At 42.3% G+C, this 21,736-nt stretch overlaps 1 protein-coding gene across 1 annotated transcript; it reads right to left on the bottom strand.

Annotated features, from left to right (window-relative positions):
- Positions 1-662: 662 nt before the first annotated feature.
- LOC139459736 (TBC1 domain family member 13-like) lies at positions 663-19,633 on the bottom strand. The gene is made up of 15 exons (XM_071241388.1): positions 19,598-19,633; positions 19,414-19,487; positions 17,315-17,361; positions 13,601-13,662; positions 11,752-11,830; positions 9,902-9,984; positions 8,801-8,960; positions 7,354-7,485; positions 6,495-6,561; positions 5,559-5,657; positions 4,699-4,842; positions 3,701-3,782; positions 2,817-2,874; positions 1,401-1,489; positions 663-1,049 (listed from the first exon to the last, which is right to left on the bottom strand). Exons 1-14 carry the CDS (start codon positions 19,612-19,614, stop codon positions 1,412-1,414), a joined length of 1,182 nt encoding a protein of 393 aa, XP_071097489.1. The 5' UTR covers positions 19,615-19,633; the 3' UTR covers positions 663-1,049; positions 1,401-1,411.
- Between the last annotated feature and the right edge of the window lie 2,103 nt (positions 19,634-21,736).

The following is a 21,736-nucleotide window of genomic DNA, read 5'->3' as shown; positions in this document are numbered from 1 at the left end:
GTAATTGAAATTGTTTGCAAGGGAAGCATCATTTTCATCTCAAATGAGCTCCCCTGTCAAATGTCCACACACAATGTTGCACAGGAAAGACAGATGGTGATACATGGAAACACTGTAGTGTATGCTCACATTTACACAGAGGCTTAATGGTGACTGAAGCACTGCTGTACCAGAGACTCCAGCTGTTGAGGGTGACTGTACCAGGGAGAGACTCCAGCTGTTGAGGGTGTCTGTACCAGGGAGAGACTCCAGCTGTGGAGGGTGACTGTATCAGGGAGAGACTCCAGCTGTTGAGGGTGGCTGTACCAGGGAGAGACTCCAGCTGTTGAGGGTGGCTGTATCAGGGAGAGACTCCAGCTGTTGAGGGTGACTGAACCAGGGAGAGACTCCAGCTGTTGAGGGTGGCTGTACCAGGGAGAGACTCCAGCTGTTGAGGGTGACTGCATCAGGGAGAGACTCCAGCTGTTGAGGGTGGCTATATCAGGGAGAGACTCCAGCTGTTGAGGGTGTATGTAGCACTGGTGTACCAGGAAGAGTCTGCAGCTATGGAGGGTGACTGTACCAGGGAGAGACTCCAGCTGTTGAGGGTCGCTGTACCAGGGAGAGACTCCAGCTGTTGAGGGTGTATGTAGCACTGGTGTATCAGGGAGAGACTCCAGCTGTTGAGGGTCGCTGTACCAGGGAGAGACTCCAGCTGTTGAGGGTGTATGTAGCACTGGTGTATCAGGGAGAGACTCCAGCTATTGAGGGTGACTGTATCAGGGAGAGACTCCAGCTGTTGAGGGTCGCTGTACCAGGGAGAGACTCCAGCTGTTGAGGGTGTATGTAGCACTGGTGTATCAGGGAGAGACTCCAGCTATTGAGGGTGACTGTATCAGGGAGAGACTCCAGCTGTTGAGGGTGAATGTAGCACTGGTGTATCAGGGAGAGACTCCATCTGTTGAGGGTATTTTCAGTGGTGTGGCTGGTAAGGTATTTGTCTAGTGGGGACAACGATAGTTGGTTTATTTGTTGACAAGTTGAAGAAAATGCTGAGCTGTGTCAATCATCTGTAAAAGAAAATATAATTGTTATCATCTCTTGAAAATGGTATTGTAATGGGGTGACTATTGGTTTACTGATATTACTTTGGGAAACAAAGACAGTTTGCCACTAGTTTCAGCAGATCCTTAAGCCAGTGACTCGACTGGGAGTTTGAGGTACGCATCAGTTTGTAAATGGTAATGGATTTATTCTCCAAGCAGCAATACATCCTATAGTTTTCCACTAGACCACAGAGGCATTCCCCCAAAAATAAAGACATAAGCCTCAGGCCATCAATTCACAAAGCAGTCAAAATTTAAATGCTTTGTCCAACAAGTTCTTGATGTGCATGGGTCGTTCTGAATGTCTGACTCTACCTCTGTGAGTGTCACAAGCCCTGGTGTCGATCTTTGACTTCAACAGCCTTCGCTAATACTGTCTGCACATCAATAGAAGGTGGGAAATTCTGAAATACAAAACGTGTGTGCATTCACATAAACAGCTGCAGGGGCACGTTTATATTTCTGACTGCTCAGTTTGTGCCTGTAGACAAATGGAGTGAATGAGTGAGTGAGTGAGTGAGTGAGTGAGTGAGTGAGTGAGTGAGTGAGCGAACGAGCGAGCTGACTTTGAGCAATATTCCAGCCATATCACAGCTGTGGACACCAATGACATGTGACACACACTGAGCCCATGTGTAGAGTCGACCAAAGCCTTGGACATGAGCTAATACTCAACCACTGGACCTATCCAATGAGTTGCAGGTCAATTAGGTCAATGATCAAAAACAAGTGACTGAAAGCATAGGGATGATCAACATATATATCTTCAAAAATGTCAGGGAACAATAATGTTGGGCGGTCAGGTAGCCTAGTTGTTAAGGTGTTCGCTCGTCATGCCAAAGACCTGGCTTCGAATCCCAACATGGGTACAATGTGTAAAGCCCATTTCTGGTGTCCCTGCCATGATATAACTGGAATATTGCTAAAAGCAGCGTAAAACCATACTCACTCACTCACTTCAATAATGTCAGTCAGATTTTATGGAAAGCACTGGACAATGGTGATTTCTTGTTCCCAATAGGTGGGAGATAACATGTTAAGAAGTTTCTGTCTCTATGTATGGAAGATAACTCTAGCACACAAGGAGAGACAGGTCAAGGTGTATCACTCATGATGTATGGGAGATAACTCTAGCACACAAGGTGAGACAGGTCAAGGTGCTTCTGTCATTTGGTATGGGAGATAACTCTAGCGCACAAGATGAGACAGGTCAAGGTGTTTCTGCCACTATGTAAGGGATATAACTCTAGCGCACAAGGTGAGACAGGTCAAGGTGTTTCTGTCACCACGTAAGGGAGATAACTCTAGCGCACAAGGTGAGACAGGTCAAGGTGTTTCTGCCACTATGTATGGGAGATAACTCTAGCGCACAAGGTGAGACAGGTCAAGGTGTTTCTGTCACCATGTAAGGGATATAACTCTAGCACACAAGGTGAGACAGGTCAAGGTGTTTCTGCCACTGTGTATGGGAGATAACTCTAGCGCACAAGGTGAGACAGGTCAAGGTGTTTCTGTCACTATGTATGGGAGATAACTCTAGCGCACAAGGTGAGACAGGTCAAGGTGTTTCTGCCACTATGTATGGGAGATAACTCTAGCGCACAAGGTGAGACAGGTCAAGGTGTTTCTGTCACTATGTATGGGAGATAACTCTTGCCAACAATTACAACAAGGAAATCTATTCCTGTCTGAAAGTTCGGATGTATTTTGTACATTAATACAAGTACTTACCTGAAGTAGTTTCATGTTGTGGGGAAAATCACCCTTTAGCAAATCTTCCCTGAGGAGCCTGAGGACAAAGGTCAAAGTAACAGCCTCGTTACATTTATAAGATCGGGTATAGAAGGTGGTGAAATCGGGTTTAACATCACATTCAAGATTATTGCATTTCTATAGCGACTTGCATGCATGTGTGTGTGTGTATGCTAGCCCACTGAGATACCATGCTGCAGATTAACATGAATACCCCACCCAGACACTGGTGACTCCCGAGCCTTCCAACCACCATGACATGCCCTGCTGCATCTAATATACAGTTCACTTGCATAAACACTTCTGTGTAACACCAGATGTAGGCTGACCTCCCAACCCATGACACTTGAAATCCCCACCAAAAAAAACATGCCTTAAAGAAAGGAATTCCCTATAATGAATGAATATTACCAATAGTGCTATTGATACATTACAACAATAATAGTTGCCTTGATCTGATTGCATACATGTTGTTTAAGTGCATACAAAAACAGAAATGTTGATAAAGCTTCATTTTGGCAAAATTCATTCATTTGGGACAGATAATCCAAAATATTCTTTGAGAAAATCTTCTTAGGATTCAACCGTCAGCAAGGTCTTAGGTCTTCAGCAACCCATGCATACCGTAAAAGGCGACTATGCGTGTTGTAAGAGGCGACAAACAGGATCAGGGGTCAGGCACGCTGACTTGGTTGATGCATGTCACTCATCCCAATTGCATGGATCGATGCTCATGATGTCAATTACTGGATTATCTGGTTCAGACTCGATTATTTACAGACCGCCGTCATATAGCTGGAATATTGCTCAGTGCGGCGTTAAAAAACAACCCACAAACAAACAAATTCTAAGGATTCACTTACATGAGCATTGCACAGGATACGTGGATGAGGAATTCAAAGCGACTGGCATCAGCAAATAGAGAGTCCCATATCCGTAACACATCTGAAAGAAAGTTCTTGATAAGACACGATCATGTTGCACAAAACCTGGCTGTTGCAGCAATGTTCAAGCACTATCTATACACAAGGGGTGTCATGTGCGTTTACCTCACTTATTGATACTCATTGTAATACTTGAGTCATGTTACACTGTGCGTTCCAGGAAGTGAGATTCTCACAAGGCTGCCCAAAGAACTGGTACATAATCATCCTTGAGAGTGAGTTTCTCCAAAAACTGCCCGCAGAATTGGTTCACAGCCAAACTAGGGAGTAAGTTTCTCGCAAGACTACCCAAAGAACTGGTTCAAAACCAATCAGGGAGTAAGATTCTCGCAAGACTTCCCAAAGAACTTGTTCACAACATTCTAGGGAGCGTGATTCTCACACAACTGCCCAAAGAACTGGTTCACAACCTATCAGGGAGTGAGATTCTCGCAAGACTTCCCAAAGAACTTGTTCACAACCAATCAGGGAGTAAGACACTCACACGACTGCTCCCAGAACTGGTTCATAACCTTCTAAGAAGTGAGATTCTCAACAAAACTGCCTAAAGAACTGGTTCACAACTACTTCAGGAAGTGAGATTATGTCAAAGCACCTACATGAGAATTTGTTCACAACCTTGAAGTGAGTGAGTAAGTGAGTATGATTTTATGCCATTTTTAGCAATATTCCAGCAATATCATGGCAGGGGGACACCAGAAATGGGCTTCACACATTGTACCCATGTCAGGAATCGAACCTGGGTCTTCGGCGTGACGTGCGAACGCTTTAACCACTAGGCTACCCGACCGCCCGGCAACCTTGAAAGTTTCTAGGTACAAATACAGACAGTAATGGTGGAATGACTTCCTGACAAAATTTCACTATCGGCCTGGCAGGGAGACATGAGGGTGGATCTCCCAAGGAACTCTACCCACCTGGAAGGGGGAACTCCTGAGACAGCAGTAGGGTGAGCCAGCGGAAGGCGTAGTACTGGGGTTTAAGATCTTGTTCCTTCAGCAAGTGCCACAAAGCAGGGTCCTTCACCTGCAGGTAGTCGTACAGCTTTGTCATCAAGTTTCCTGCACACACAAACAAAAAATTACAGCCATGGAGTTCTGTACTTGACCTGAAAATACAAAAATAATTGCAACATATGAACATAAAGTAGAGGTTCAGATGGGCCTATATTCTCAAACTAGGACTGATCGTAATAAATAGGGTGATAAACATTCTCTTCAAAATTGATAATGATACAACAAATGTCCTACAAGTGTTTGTGAAGTTCAAAGCCCAAAACTGTCCCACACATAAAGAAATACATAAATATACATCCATACATAGTATGTCACATGACGAACCATGGGTCTGGGTAGTCCTGTGGGTACACGGGTCTTACTTATTACCCACCCAACCCGAGTACCCGAGTACCCGAGTTACCCCTCCCACCCCTAGTGCTGGAGTATGGAAGTTAAGATCGCCTGAGGGATAAGATTGTCGTTAGCCTATGTTGAAGTTAGGGAGTAAGATTAGATCTTAGAGCTAAGATTGTTGCATGAAAAAATACCCTGGACCCACTTGCACAAAGCGATCTTAGCGCTAAGATGATCGTAACTCCCATACTTTAACATAGGCTTACAATAGTCTTAGCACTAAGATCGCTTTGTGCAAGTGGGCCCTGGTCCCAATAACACAAAATGATCTTTGCTCCAAGATGAACATAAGTTGGAGTTACGACCATCTTCGCACTCAGATCTGTTTGTGAAATGGAGCCCACACATACAGCACTAGTGATTACCTATCCCGCACTGAGAGTCATCCAGTGTCTTAATGAAGTTGTCCCGAATCTCAGCCATCAGATTTGTGAAACAAAAGAAGGAGTCCGCCTCAGCATATTCTGAAACAAACAGAAATGAATAACGAACTAAAAACTATGAAACCCAGAGTTTCAGAGGGTCATTTCCTAGAGTCCTGCCTCTCTTGGTGGAAACTACAGTTCCTGTTGAGTTGCTGTTTATGTTTCAATGCCATGGTGGAATTGTATTTTGACAGCGAGTTCACTTTAAGTGAGAGGAAAGCAGAATCGGAACAGAGGTGCTAGACATTTGCCTCTTGGTGACAGCAATGAGCAGGGATATCGTGCTGACCATAAAGGAAAGGGAAGGATCATGTCGGGGGCGAATGTGGGATTGAAACTTCTCATAGCAAAGAGTCAAAACAAGGCACGATAATTTGCAGTGCCATTGACACATTGGGCAGCCATGCCTGAGGATCAGTATCACTCGTTGATAATAAGTGTGAGTGAGTATGGTTTTACGCCACTTTTAGCAATATTCCAGCAATATCATGGCAGGGGACACCAGAAATGGGCTTCACACATTGTACCCATGTAGGGAATAGAATCTGGGCCTTCAGAGTGACGAGCAAACGCCTTAACCACTAACCTACCCCACCGCCCCCTTGATTATAACAACAACATCCAATGCCATCAAGGTACGATGACACACAATCAAGTCCCTGGACCACATGATCCATTTAGTTGCCTCATAGGTTGATGGAGACCGATTCCAACCCGACATCCCACACATCGAACACGGCCATGGCAAACTGGGGTTGTGGGATGTAAATAGTCATGGAAAATTCAAGCACCTGGGGCAATTAGGACATCTGTGCCAGAGGACCAACATCTCCTTAACTTTCAATAAATATCTCTCGGACATCTGCTTGTACTCACCTCGACAATCAACATCAGGATCAGAAGCAAACGTGTAGTAGATTGGCCCAAGTATTTCATTCATGCCCTGCAAATAAATGTTAAACATTGTGAGCATGGAAAGGGGAGGTAATTCCTCCAACCAGTCTAAGCACATTCTCATTAAAATCAGATCTGAGTTCTCGCTACCACTAAACAAAGATCTGAGGACATACCATTACGGGTCACGTCAGAACAACCTTTAGCGAACTTTGACTGACCAATGGAATGGCTGACAAGAAGTCGACATTAACCAATGAGAAGGCAGCTTTCTCGTGCTTTACGGCATTCATTTCAAATTGGCGACTACGCTTCGAATCAAATTTTGACAAATTTTCGATTAAAAATTTGAAACCTGAACAAAAGAACATTCTGGAATGGCTAAGAGATAGTCAAGATTGTATGGATTCAGTCGTTAAGCCCGCAACTATCGTTCGGAATACCCCGTGTTAAAGTTTATGAGGATGCATGATTAGAAATCACATTCCGGCTGTCACTTTTATGATCTGGCAAGCGACGCTCTGATTGGTCGGAAGAAAGGTCGTTCTGACGTGACCCGTAAAGGGATGTCCTCAGATCTTTGTTTAGCTGTTAGCGAGAACTAAGATTTGATTTTAATAAGATTGAGTCTGAGCAGTGAGGAGTTAACACCACTTTATGTAGTATGCAACAATGTGTTATAAGGAATAAAAACTAGAATTAGCTTCACACTTACAACAAATACAAACAATCTCTTAACACAGACACTGAAAACATTTAACATATCTGAGTTTGCATAAATACAGAGTCACCTGTGCAAACTTGTGTGTCAGGTGAGGACTAACAAAGACAGAGCTAGTACCTGCACATATTTCAGTCCGGGGTTTAGTTTTGCATATATGAAGAGGATCCTCTCCACCACTTCCCAGTGCGCCTCCTGGCCCTCCGGCAGTGCCGCATACTCCTCGCTCGCCTTCCTCCGACTCGACATCATCTGCATATACACACGACAGAGCTCACCTAAATTCTCATTACAAACTACATCCATCATCTCAACAAGGGTAAATGTAAAGTGGAATCATTGTTCAACTAATGGCCTTACTTATACAACTCATGATAGCGTTAAATCATACACCCATGTTCAGCTGACAAGACCAGTGAGTGATGGAGTGTGCCGCTTTTAGCAATATTCCAGCAATATCACTGCAGGGGACACCAGAAATGGGCTTCACACATTGTACCCATGTCAGGAATCGAACCCAGGTTTTAAGCGTGATGTGCGAACTCACCCCATCACCCCAGCTGACAGACCAGGGATCATAATCAGGGTGAATGGCAGTCACAGCTTATCTTAAATGCTTTCATAAGCAGGGTAAGTAAATCTCATTTTCATGTACAAATTTTAAAAAACAAACTGGAATGGGTAATTTTTAATGTGGCCCCGAGGATTAGGTTGAATAATGGAACTTATATTGCTAAGTAAATTTCAATGTTGATGTCCAATTTGCAATGTTTATGAATTTTTTTGAAATTCAAGTTGAAGGCTAAATGATATGAAACCTTATACCATTGCTTTGGTAGGTTGCAAATCTTCATAATGACTCTGCACATGTAACATGGAACACAGACCACTGGCCATCATACCCCTCACAACCTTAGCAGTCACTATGTCCTTGTCATGAACTCTGCACACTGGCCACCATTACCTCTCAGAGCCTTCAGGGTCACTACGTCCTTGACATGACCTCTGCACACTGGCCACAATTACCTCTCAGAGCCTTCAGGGTCGCTACGTCTTTGTCATGAACTCTGCACACTGGCCACCAAACCTCTTAGAACCTTAGCAGTCACTACGTCCTTGACATGAACTCTGCACACTGGCCACCGTACCCCTCACAACCTTAGAGGTCACTACGTCCTTGACATGAACTCGGAACACTGGCCACCATACCCCTTACAACCTTAGAGGTCACTACGTCCTTGACATGACCTCTGCACACTGGCCACCATACCCCTCACAACCTTAGAGGTCACTACGTCCTTGACATGAACTCAGCACACTGGCCAACATACCCCTCACAACCTTAGAGGTCACTACGTCCTTGACATAAACTCTGCACACTGGCCACCATACCCCTCACAACCTTAGAGGTCACTACGTCCTTGACATGAACTCAGCACACTGGCCACCATACTTCTCACAACCTTAGCGGTCACTACGTCCTTGTCATGAACTCTGCACACTGGCTACCATACCCCTCCTAACCCTAGATGTTACTATGTCTTTGATATGAACTCGGCACACTTACGTTTGTGATGCCAAGCCTGTTCCTGGAGACAGTTTCAGAGTGCAGCACACACTGTTCCACTCTCTTACGCAGTGTCTCGATGTTAGAGTCACAGTTCACAATGCCCTCGTGGGGGTACTCAGTCGCTCGCTGGAAGAAGAACAAATCGGGGCACAGGCGTCTGAAAACAAAACCACCAATTAGTCACAACTTGTCAAGGTATAAATACACATGTATGTGCAGTGTTCTGGCAAGCAACAGGACAAGTGTGGACAGGGATCCCTTCAACATAAATACACAGGGTAATTTTCAAAACTCATGGGGCAACACTCTGAGAGATCATATAAAACTTAAAAACACCATATGCAGGTTGATATGTATTGATACAGAATCCCCGTCCACACGTACATTAACCATACACGGAATGTTTCACATGGCATCTTTCTCAGATGTAACATACCTTAGCAACCATGTCCCATGTCATATATTTAGTCTCATTGCAAGAAGTTGCGATGCAAAATTCACACCAATACTCATCACTTTTTCACTAATAAAACTTGTGGTTGGCATTTCCGCAGTACCGGGGTGTCAATTGAAGCAGAAACATCTTTGCCATTATCAGAATTACTATTGTCCCAAACTGTGTAAGCTCAATACAGATTAGAACATTTAGGACTTTCAGCCAATGAAAGGCATTGATAATAAATTGAGACAAATAACATTCAATAACATAAATATTTTTGAGACAGTCAGTGACTCCTAAAATTTTATCAAATATACCCACTTACATAAATGTGCCTCATGTCCAACTGAGTGTAAATATTATGTGCCCATCAATGGATTATTGCATGAATCCCGTGAGCAGCAGCCTCGGCAGAAGACTGTTTTGTGTCCACATGTTTATTTACCTCATAAAACATTCTTGCATTAAAAACATTCTTGCGTAAAACATTGGCCACGTCTAGTGAAATAATGCTCAACGATAAGATCAGAATTAACTAAAAGGTGGCTTGGCTGTGTTAGTTTGGAGGCGGTTCTGATTAAATAGGAAATTAAAATCTGGCCCAAAATTAGCAACACAACCAACTCTAAAGCCCTGGTGGATTGTAGACCCTGTCGTACCTGCAGTCCTTGTCAATCTGCACCAGCATGTCGTTGTCCTTGAAGATGGCCTGCCAGGAACTATCAGGGTTCGGGTTGAGAGGCTGATTAAACAAAAGCAGGGCTGACAATCTGGTTACAACTTTCAACATGATTTCCTTTACTCTGGAAGCAGTCCTTGTTTTCAAAAAGAATTTATTTTTAAAAACATAAAAAAAACTAAGATTTTGAAAATTTTACATTAATTTGTGTACATATATACTTATCCTATTTCACACTATGCCTTTCTCCTTCTTCTTTTAATCTTGGTGTGGACAAAACAGCTTCAAAACACATTTAACCTGAACACATCACTGCATCATTTGAAGCTGGAAACTTCATTCTAGAATGTCAAGGACTTCATTCAAAGATTCCACAACAAGATTGAAAGAAGGAGTAATGCAGCGTTAGAAATTGGCACTGGTCCTGTAGTCCTTGCCATACTGCCCAATAGTTAAGGTATCATAAGGACTACTAGAAATGTGCTACTTTTAAGGGTTTTACTACATGTGATCATTATAAGGACTAGTGGACTGAAACTGTTAGTTTCTACCACTGGAAATGCATAGTGTGAAATAGAATAAGGTTATATTCACTCTTTTTGCACATTCCCGGTGTTACAACTGCATAAAACATGTAAAAAACTCTGGAAACAAAATTATTTTATTTAACAACTTTTCGAATTTTCATTTTCTTGAAGGTTATGTGAGACATTATAGTTATAAGATAATAGTTATTTTGGTTTCTTTCTACAAGAATGATTAAAAATGTGTTTTCAGAAAAGTTTAGTTTCTTAGAAACTGTTGTTTCTGACAATGTTAAAATATGCACTATCAACCTCTTGCCTTGATATCTCAAAGAGGTTAAAAACAAACATGTGTTTCAGGTTACATTGTCGTATCAGATATGGGATGGTCATGATGGTGGGTAGGTAGGTAAATTATTTTACTTATGTAATGAATCTTCTTGAACAACTCACCTCACCATGTGAGGTGACATGTGGTTTAACATTGCATTCAAGACTATTGCACTTATATAGCGACATGCTTGTTCAGTGTGTATAAGGGCTGGGACAAGTCCAAATTTACTGTCCGGGTTCCCAACCCCCTATTACCGGACCCTACCCTGTAGGTCTCAAAGAGTTGGGAACACAATGTCTAATTGGGAATAGTTTAACTGTAGCCCTGGCAAAAACTGTTTCGATACATGTATGAAACGATAGACCATATAATAGATATATGGTCTCTTATGAAATGATTGAATCATGCGTACACGTGACTGAAGCTTTATCTTTACTCAAACATATACAAGTCAAAAGGAATGTGTGCATCATCATAAAGATATAGGAACATTAGCGACTTGTAGTGTAACCACTGAGCTCTATTGAGATTTTGTCATTAAACCATATGCCACTTGACTAACGACGGGTCCGGGTAGTCCGGGTAGTACTGTGGGTACCCAGGTCCTACCCGACCCGAGTACCCGAGTAACCCATCCCAGCCCTAGTGTGTATGTACTCGTCCGGACTAATGACGGTTTAATAGTGATGGCCCACTGAGATACCATACTGCAGTGGAACATGGATACCCCACTCAGACACAGTATACTGAGTCCGAGCTGACCAGTCCTTGTTTTATCAGCCTTATTGCCGAGCACTAGACAGGGTAACAACAAGTACCATCGTTTAACATCTTTGGGTATGACACTGCTGGGGATCGAAACCCTGACTTTCTGCTCTTTTGGCAGACTCCTCTATCCACTATACCACAGAGGTGGTCTAACAGCTGTTTGGATAAAATGAACACAAAGTTTCTGTATAACCCCCAACTCACATGGTCCTCATGAACTCCAGCGTTGGCCTTCACGCCCGGGTCAATGATCATCTCCTGCACAAACTGCCTGTACAGGGCTCTGTAACAGAACAACAGTCAGTCCAACCAAGACATGCCAAACAATTTTTAAATTACTAAAAAACTTTGACAAAATAAAAAAGATAGACACAATTGTTTTTTTTAATTTTTTTTTTTTTTTTATGGATAACAACTTCTTTAATACTGTAATGCCTATCAAACAAGTTAAAATAAAAAAGGTTTAATAACAGCAAATTTTAGTCATGTACATATATATATATATTATTTTAGAAGGTTTTCCTACCATAGCATTGCATTCACTTGAAGATCTTCAAGAAAACATATTTTGAACATCAGATGAATTTCAATAACAAGTTTTTACCTAATAGTAATACACTGTAACAAGTAATGTTTGTTTGTTTGTTTGATGTTTAACACCGCACTCAGCAATATTCCAGCTATATGACGGCGGTCTGTAAATAATCCAGTCTGGACCAGACAATCCAGTGATTGATATCATGAGCATCAATCTACACAATTGGGATACGATGACATGTATCAACCGAGTCAGCAAGCCTGACCACACGATTCCGTTAGTCGCCTCTCACGACAAGCAAGGGTTGCTGAAGACCTATTCCAACCCGGAATCTTCACGGGAGAAATAAGTAATGAATAAGTGCTGTGTATCAAACATGTCCATGTTTACAGGGCTCAAATAACTGTTCGAGCTATTGAGTATTAGTTACGTTATCATTTATATCAGGTATTGATAGTTTTTCCCTGTACCGCGATACGATGGCATTCTCTCCCTTGTCAAACAGTGTGAATCAATTTTACTAGCAATGTAAATGTAAATAAAGAACTTTCATCCTATATTTCTCCACCCTTGGGTCTAGTCTAATGGGTATTTTTAAACTGGTGAGTTGACTTTTCTTAAAAATAATTCCATGCTGTTTTGGTTCTTTTTCAACCCCCAGTCGCATACTCACTTAACAGGGACATATATCTCTAAGTTACAATATGCAAGGCACAGCATCGTTAGGCCACACCTTTTTTATTTTTTGTTTCACAGGCCCCCCTATCCCTACTGAAAAGCAGCTGGTCCAAGAAATAGCTAAACATAAAAATATTTATTTTTATTATGTCTCCTGCGAGTTATATAGACCGTCTCATACAATAACAAATGTTAGAAATAACTTGTATGTCTACATCACTATCAGTCAATGAATGACATGACATGACATGACATGACATAGCTATTTATTTCTATCTTTATTTTGACTGACCCTAGGTGGAAAAGCAGGAATAAATCTTTGTAACATAAAATCAAAAACGTGTGACCTTATACACTGCTTTAGAGTTGTATAGAGACGGAAAAAATATAATTCCTGCTTTAGATCAGTAAACAAAGATATGGTAAATAAACATTTGTATTAGATATCTATATATAGATATTTGTCTTTTCTTGACAATTAATATGGATATATGAATATCATCGAGTGGCTTGCAATTTGTTGATATTTTCATGGGTGGCACAACATAAGTGAAACTGTCAACTTTGCAGATCACAAGATGAGATAAACATGTCATTTGAAAAGACGAGACAAATGTTCAATTTAATATGTAGCTGCTTGCAATGTTTTCACTATCTTATTCTGAAAACCATAGCATCATTGCGTTAGACTGCTCTGTATTGCTTGACAACGGTATAAGGACCTATACAGAAACGTCACTAGTACAGTGTAACAAAGAAGTTGTTATCCATAAATGTTTTGTCCACTTTGTCATCCGTCAACTTCTAAGTAATGCCTATCAAACAATTCAACATTACCTTTGTTTCTTCAAGAAATCTGGCCAGCCGCCTTTCTTCAGGGGCAGATAATTCAGGAGAATCTGTGAATGCAGCAACATCTCTGAGTGAGTGAGTGAGTGAGTGAGTGAGTGAGTGAGTGAGTGGGTTTGGGGTGAGTGAGTGAGTGGGTTTGGTGAGAGTGAGTGAGTGAGTTGTTTTAGCACACCTGTGTTTTACCTTGATTAACAAACGTTGGGGGTCCATGGGGAAATTGTTTTAGGGTTCATGCAGGCAATATGATTGTCCTGTAAAGTTATGAAATGTTGTAGTATGCTGTATATTTGGATAATTACTTTAGAGCCTGGAATGAATCAATGATCATGTGGACAGTAGTCATGATTGATAGATGAAATGACAGACACCCATAACTGCTCTTGAAGCACTGTATGTACAATGCATGTTGTTGTGCATCCCCGGGGAGGCAGTATATTCTTTTTCTGCATCCAATCGCAACATTTGTGCATACTGAATGCACGTTTGTGCGTCGCATAAAACCCTGATACACGTTTACCAATATTCCAACTATATTACGACGGTGCTACAAGGGGGAGACTGGTGCTACAAGGGGGGAGACTGGTGCTACAAGAGGGAGACTGGTGCTACAAGGGGGGAGACTGGTGGGAGACTGGTGCTACAAGGGGGAGACTGGTGCTACAAGGGGGAGACTGGTGCTACAAGGGGGAGACTGTTGCTACAAGGGGGAGACTGGTGCTACAAGGGGGGAGACTGGTGCTACAAGGGGGAGATTGGTGCTACAAGGGGGAGACTGGTGCTACAAGGGCGGGAGACTGGTGGGAGACTGGTGCTACAAGGGGGGGGGGACTGGTGCTACAAGGGGGAGACTGGTGCTACAAGGGGAGAGACTGGTGCTACAAGGGGGAGACTGGTGCTACAAGGGGAGAGACTGGTGCTACAAGGGGAAAGACTGGTGCTACAAGGGGGAGACTGGTGCTACAAGGGGGAGGCTGGTGCTACAAGGGGGGAGACTGGGGGGAGATTGGTGCTACAAGGGGAGACTGGCGCTACAAGGGGGAGACTGGTGCTACAAGGGAGAGACTGGGGGGAGATTGGTGCTACAAGGGTGAGACTGGTGCAACAAGGGGGAGACTTGTGCTACAAGGGGGAGACTGGTGCTACAAGGGGGAAGACTGGGGGGGAGATTGGTGCTACAAGGGGAGACTGGCGCTACAAGGGGGAGACTGGTGCTACAAGGGAGAGACTGGGGGGAGATTGGTGCTACAAGGGGAGACTGGCGCTACAAGGGGGAGACTGGTGCTACAAGGGAGAGACTGGTGCTACAAGGGGGGAGACTGGGGGGAGACTGGTGCTACAAGGGGGAGTCTGGCGCTACAAGGTAGAGACTGTTGCTACAAGGGGGAGACTGGTGCTACAAGGGGGGAGACTGGTGCTACAAGGGGGAGACTGGTGCTACGAGGGGGAGGCTGGTGCTACAACGGGGAGACAGGTGCTACAAGAGGGGAGACTGGTCCTACAAGGGGGGAGACTGGGGGGAGACTGGTGCTACAAGGGGGAGGCTGGTGCTACAAGGGGGAGACAGGTGCTACAAGGGGGAGATTGAGAGGCGGTCTTTCCTTACAACACTGGTTTGTGAACCTGGTGGTGGTGGAGGAATGGGGTTTAACATCGCGTCCAAGATTATTGCACTTATATAGCGATGTGCATGCTAGTCCGGACTGATGCTGATTTTATAGTGCTAGCCCAATGAGATACCATGCTGCAGTTTAACATGCTGCAGGCGCCAGACAGGGTAACAACAAGTACCATCTTTTAACGTCTTTTGGTATGACGCAGCCGGGGATCAAACCCCGGGAATTCCATTCTCTGGGCGGACGCTCTACCACTAGACCACGGAGGCAGTCTTGTGTACATGAAATATCAAACTGTGCTAGAACAGGTCTGAACTACACTTTATTAGTCAACGACTGGTTTGTCTGGTCCAGACTCGATTATTGACTGATTGTCGTCATATAGCTGGAATATTGCTGCGTTAAACAACAAACAAACAAACATTTTCAAGACTTTTATAGTTGGATTATTAGTCTGTCAATATATTATTACATCCAGCATACCAAACTATTATATTACAATAACAAAAGCAGTATGACCATCAGATATTTTCCAACCAGATCTATTTTCACACCCAACAAAAAATTAAATTAAGTGTGTCATGAATTCTTCATTGTCTTAAAAAAATCTATTGTTGTGATCAATCTCACTTAAACATCCTTTCTTCATATTTTTGGTGCTTTAATAGTATATGTGGCTTTAATACCTTATTTTCTTGAGTATAGTGCGCACTTTTTTTCCAAAAAAACACAGCTGTGTAGAAGAGGGTGCGCATTACACACGAATTAATGAGTTTTGATGTTTTTTCCCCCATGGAAAAACATTACCGAGAACGCGTAACACCAGAAATACTATGTCAACAAATCCATACTGAAGTTCGCATATTATTCATGTAATTTCACTGTCTGGCTATAAAAAGTGTTCTTTGTATATCTGGACTTATGTTTGTAACTTATTTTATTGATTTTATTCAAAATTCCTTTTAATATTGTTTTAATTAATTTCGGTGAAATTGTGTGTGAAGCAATGAGCGCACAACTCACAGTTATTAACAGCAACCACGGTCAGATTACCGCTATTGACGCCTTGAAACAAACTTTAGTTGACAGAGAATGGATACATATATCATAAATGCCATACTTTGATTAGTTAAAAGTTATATTTGTTTTTGTTGGACGATTCTATGTCAACATGTAGTTCTCGCAATCACGCGATCACGTGCACGGGAGCCTTGATGGTGACTGGTCAGACTGCTTCCACGTCAAAAATAATACCCGGCAATAGCGATCAGCTGCTTTGCTTAGGGTTATTAATATTTTTAATATGCTTAGTAAAAGCTGCATCTAAATTCACAAGATATTGGAATATATTATTCCTGATAAATAAATAGTTTCAGATACAACTTTTGCCGATCCTTGCATTAAAATACTGTAAAGTTACATCATCTTGACCGAATCACCGGTAGATTCCAAGAAAACGTGTGTACAGCTGATTGCTGTGTCCGGCCTAGTTTACGAGAAAATACACAAGGTAATCTTAATCCCTGGATATAAAACAATGCCTAGCTGAACAAAAAATACAATTTAAACGGTAAATCAACGTGTCTGATGATTTTTTATCTCAAATTTCGAATTTGTACTGACAAAGTTTCTCATCACCAATATATACCGTATTCGACGTAATAAGTGCCCTGCTCTAATAAGCGCCCACGGGGATATTTGACAATATAGTGGCTAGTGAACAATCCCAATTAGCACGCTTCCGATTGATCAATGTACACAAGACTTATTTATTCATGTATAATACATACTAGTGTTTTATATGTACCCTTAATTACTGGCAATTAAATTCTGGAAAAAATATATCTGTCGTATATAATACGCACAGACTTTTCTTTTGTATCATTTCAGGCTGCAAGCATAAACCACGAGATTTACGATCTTTCAATTCTTTCACCAAAAATGTATTCTTATAAGAGCCCCCATTTCTAATTTTGAGAGTGCCCTAGGCGCTTATTATGTTGAATACGGTAATGTAAATCAGTGAAGCTTAAATTACACCACCTATGAGCTAATGAAGGAAGAACGGTCTGGAGTGAAGACATACCTTCCAGCATACTGAGCGAATTCCACTTCCAGACTCATAAGGGCAACCTGCAGAAGATGAGAAGGACAACAATGTATCCATAGGATTTGGATAATCAAATTAATTGAAAACCACACAGTGCATATATTCTAATGAGTTCACTAGCCTTGTACATTTATGACATAATGCAGACACTATTGCTGACATAAGAGACATCAACTCACTTAAACTACAGACAGATGCTGGAAATTAACTGTAGCGTTATCGCCGATTATGGTAAAACCCAGTCAATATCTGAGTTAGCTCCCCTTCGTTAATGTCTGCGTATTATGTCATCAAGTGACGTCATGAATTACTGTGTACTTGAATGGACGCCATGCTGGCTGTCACATGTACTCCCGTCAATAAAACGCATTCAAAGAACCCCAGGATTAGTGTTGACATATCCCAAGTTGACCAAACTTGCAGTTGTTCCAAGAGGCATAAGATTGGTCTGTCACAGCTACAGAATCAACACTTGCATACCTGCAGAGGAGTGAGTGAGTGAGTTTGGTTTTACGCTGCTTTTAGCTATATTCCAGCAATATCACAGCGGGAGACACCGGAAATTGGTTTCACACATTTTACTCATGTTAGGAATCGAACCCGGGTTTTCGGCGTGACGAGCGAACACTTTAAACCACTAGGCTACCTGATTGCCGCTCTGAAGAGACATGGTGGATCATAAGGGGAGTGGGACCATCCTGGGGCATCCTACCCTAACCCTAACACAACGCACCCTATGCTAACCTAACCCTAACACAACGCACCCTATGCTAACCCAACCCTAACACAACGCACCCTATGCTAGCCTAGCCCTAACACAACGCACCATATGCTAACCTAACCCTTACACAACGCACCCTATGCTAGCCTAGCCCTAACACAACGCACCATATGCTAACCCAACCCTAACACAATGCACCCTATGCTAACCTAACCCTAACACAACACACCCTATGCTAACCTTACCCTAACACAATGCATCTTATGCTAACCTAACCCTAACACAACGCACCCTATGCTAACCTAACCCTAACACAACGCACCCTATGCTAACCTAACCCTAACACAACACACCATATGTTAACCTAACCCTAACACAACGCATCTTATGCTAACCTTACCCTAACACAACGCACCCTATGCTAACCTTACCCTAAGCATCGAAGAACATGCCAGATCAGTAAAGTGTTAGTCTGGTGGAGCCTTGTACACAGCCAGAAAACTGTATTATTACCTACGAGGGCAAACATATCAGGCTTTAAAAAAATCATATGTGCCCTAGGTCATATCACGTCACGAGACAACAGTGTATTGTATCCGTCTTCTGGACAGCATTGTTGATGTCATTCGATTCCAATTGAGACGTGAGGTCAGAATGACTTCACATTAGAAACATCGTCATAGCTGAAGACTGTTGACATCATTTGACAAATTGTGGATATACTACTGCTGTCCTTACAGGAAAACACTTAAATTCCTTCCTGTTTGTAGACATCTTCTGTAATAAATACAACATTATATTCATGTTCATGCCATACTATGTATACGACACTCCTGCCTAAATTCTGGTATTATACCAGAATTTAGACACTCATGTCGTAAACATAGCATCACATGAACATGAATATAATATCCTCTATGCCTTTCCAAACTTACATTTGCATAACGTCTACCAATGCCATATTGTGTAGACTCTACCCAGTGTACCTGTTCATCATATTCTCAGTCTTTCAGACTGCAAGGCAGTCCATGACATTGCCACCTGACAAAACATATGACCCCCATTTCTGACCAATAAGGGTCCTGTGGCCATACATTTCTGAAACCCGGCCCATCAATTTCACTTGAACTGGATCACTTGCAACAGTCACACGAATGTGAAGTTTATAATAGTGCTGACGGATTTTGTAGCACTATAAATTAGGGTAAGGATAATATTATAGACAATAACCTACCCTAGTTTGAAAACTCTTTTGAATATACATGAGGAAATTATATTTTCAAATTTCAACACCGAGTTTAAAGATACCTGTCATTAAATGTTTTGAAGTCATGTGATGTAAATAATATCCTACCCGCAAAACACAACTTCCGCAAGTTTTTGAAGTCAATTTCGTCCGATTTTAGTTGTTCTTCAAACTCTCGTAACCTGCAAAATGAATATATTCATGTCATCAAAATGATATTGTGAAATGACAAATCATAGTTTCGTTTGATCAAATGATGACCGAAAGGGGCGGGTCAGCAAACTTGTCTTACCTTGCCTTGTAGGCCATATTTCATGTTTACATGAGGGGCGCGTGCGTGTGAAACGCTTCCGGTTTGGTGGTTATCCCCCCTTAGCATTATTTGCAAACTCCAAACACCACTTTCATTTATGCCCGCACATTTAATAAAGTTCGCACGATAATAAAACCATTGGTATTTCACCTTTTGTCAAGATACAGTGTTCATACTAAATAGTTTCGAAGCTGGACAACTATAAATCGATTGATATTTTTCAAATTACTTTTCTGAGAGAAGAGATGATATCTAGATCTCCAACAAAGTTGTAATAGTAGACACTTCTAGGAATCTTAAAAGTCTATTCTGTGGTAATGAGTGAGTGGGTTGTGTACAACGCCGCTTTTAACAGTATTCTAGTTATATCACGGTGTGTCAGCTTAATGTGGGAGGAAAGCCCGAAGTGATGCAGGTCTCAGACGTTTACCACTTCGGTGAAACACACGAGCACGGGTATGGTGCTGACAAACCTAGAAACATAATCGGGGCGAACCGGGATTCGAACCCACAATCATAGGTTTCTGGCGTGCCCAAGGGAAACAACTCTGCACAGCTAATTGAACACTCGTCATGTGAACACTTTTGATTATCGTCGGATCATAGGTTTTCGGATATCAAACGTTTTCGGATGGCCATGGTTATCGCGATTACTCGCGCTATAACGAGGGGTGTAGCATCACACACTACATACAGACATTGTATTCAGATGATGGTTTGTTTTTAAGAGAAAGTTGTCTTATATAAGCGAATGATATGTTTTACAGTTGTTCGTGTGATTAGAGAGAAAACTATGAATGATTTCCTAGATTATGCAGATAATATGAGCTAAAAAAATACATGTGTTGGTTTTTAACACAGATGCTCGACCTTTGAGCTTTTATATCCCTGTTTACCTTCACGTAAAGGATATCAAAATTCAAAAACGACCGAATTTGTTAATATCGTACGGGGTCCGTGTGGGGAATAGCTATATATATGCTTGTCGTTAGAGGCAACTAACGGGATCGGATGGTCAGGCTCGCTGACTTGATGCATGTCATCGTATCCCAATTGTGTGGATCTATGCTCATGATGTCAATCACTCTAATGTCTGGTCCAGACTCGATTATTTACAGACCGCCGTAATATAGCAGGAATATTGGTGAGTGCGGCGTTAAACAACAAATAAAACAAAACACAAAAGCACTATGACAAGGTATGCCCCTCTCGAATGAACCTGAATCCATTGCTCACTTGTTAATGGAATTTCAAGAACATGCCCCAGCCCGGACTCGGTTGAAACAAAGAATGGCAGCTAGGTCCACTATTTGTAGTTGATCTCCTAAAACCAAGGGACGCAGTAGCCAAGTCCAAACTAACTCTATATCTGACAGATGGTCTGCTTCTTGGGCGTATATAAACAGAGCAGCCAAAGAAATATGATTAGTTGCTAAAAATCAAAAATCAAATTATATCAATGCGAAAACAGAAAACTCATCAATACAACAGAAAGATTACCAATACTAAACCTCACAATGGATATGTGTACCCTACTCACACTCACGAGTACTCAAGAGGAACAGGTCAGCCGAAATTGCTGAGACAGAAGGCGACCTCTTCACACCTTCCCGGGGCAAGGACGTTAACTGGCCATTAAAGTCCAATTTCAACAGTGGAAACGGGGGCACGGGTGGCCCAGTCGTCTAAGGCGCCGCGATTCGCTGTGCAGAGTTGCGTCCCTTAGGCACGCCAGAAACCTATGATTGTGGGTTCGAATCCCGGTTCGCCCCGATTATGTTTCTAGGTTTGTCAGCACCATACCCGTGCTCGTGGGTTTCACCGAAGTGGTAAACGTCTGAGACCTGCATCACTTCGGGCTTTCCTCCAACATTAAGCTGACACGCCGTGATATAACTGGAATACTGTTAAAAGCGGCGTTAAACCAAACTCACTCACTCACCACAGTGGAAACAGGAGTTTTCACCCTTGCCTCGGGAATGACTCCTTTAACACTTATAACTACAACTCATTACGCAGAGAGGTATCATATCGCAGTAAAAGATCTGAATTTAAAGAGATTGGCGTAATATTGTTAAACACGATATAAAATCCCCTCTTTCGCTGTACAGGCGGCAC

This window comes from Haliotis cracherodii, unplaced genomic scaffold (assembly GCF_022045235.1).
Source record: "Haliotis cracherodii isolate W230 unplaced genomic scaffold, xgHalCrac1.p SCAF_13, whole genome shotgun sequence".
Lineage (NCBI taxonomy): Eukaryota > Metazoa > Mollusca > Gastropoda > Lepetellida > Haliotidae > Haliotis > Haliotis cracherodii.
The sequence above is the reverse complement of the archived record's forward strand: the minus strand, read 5'-3'. Positions and strand labels throughout refer to the sequence as shown.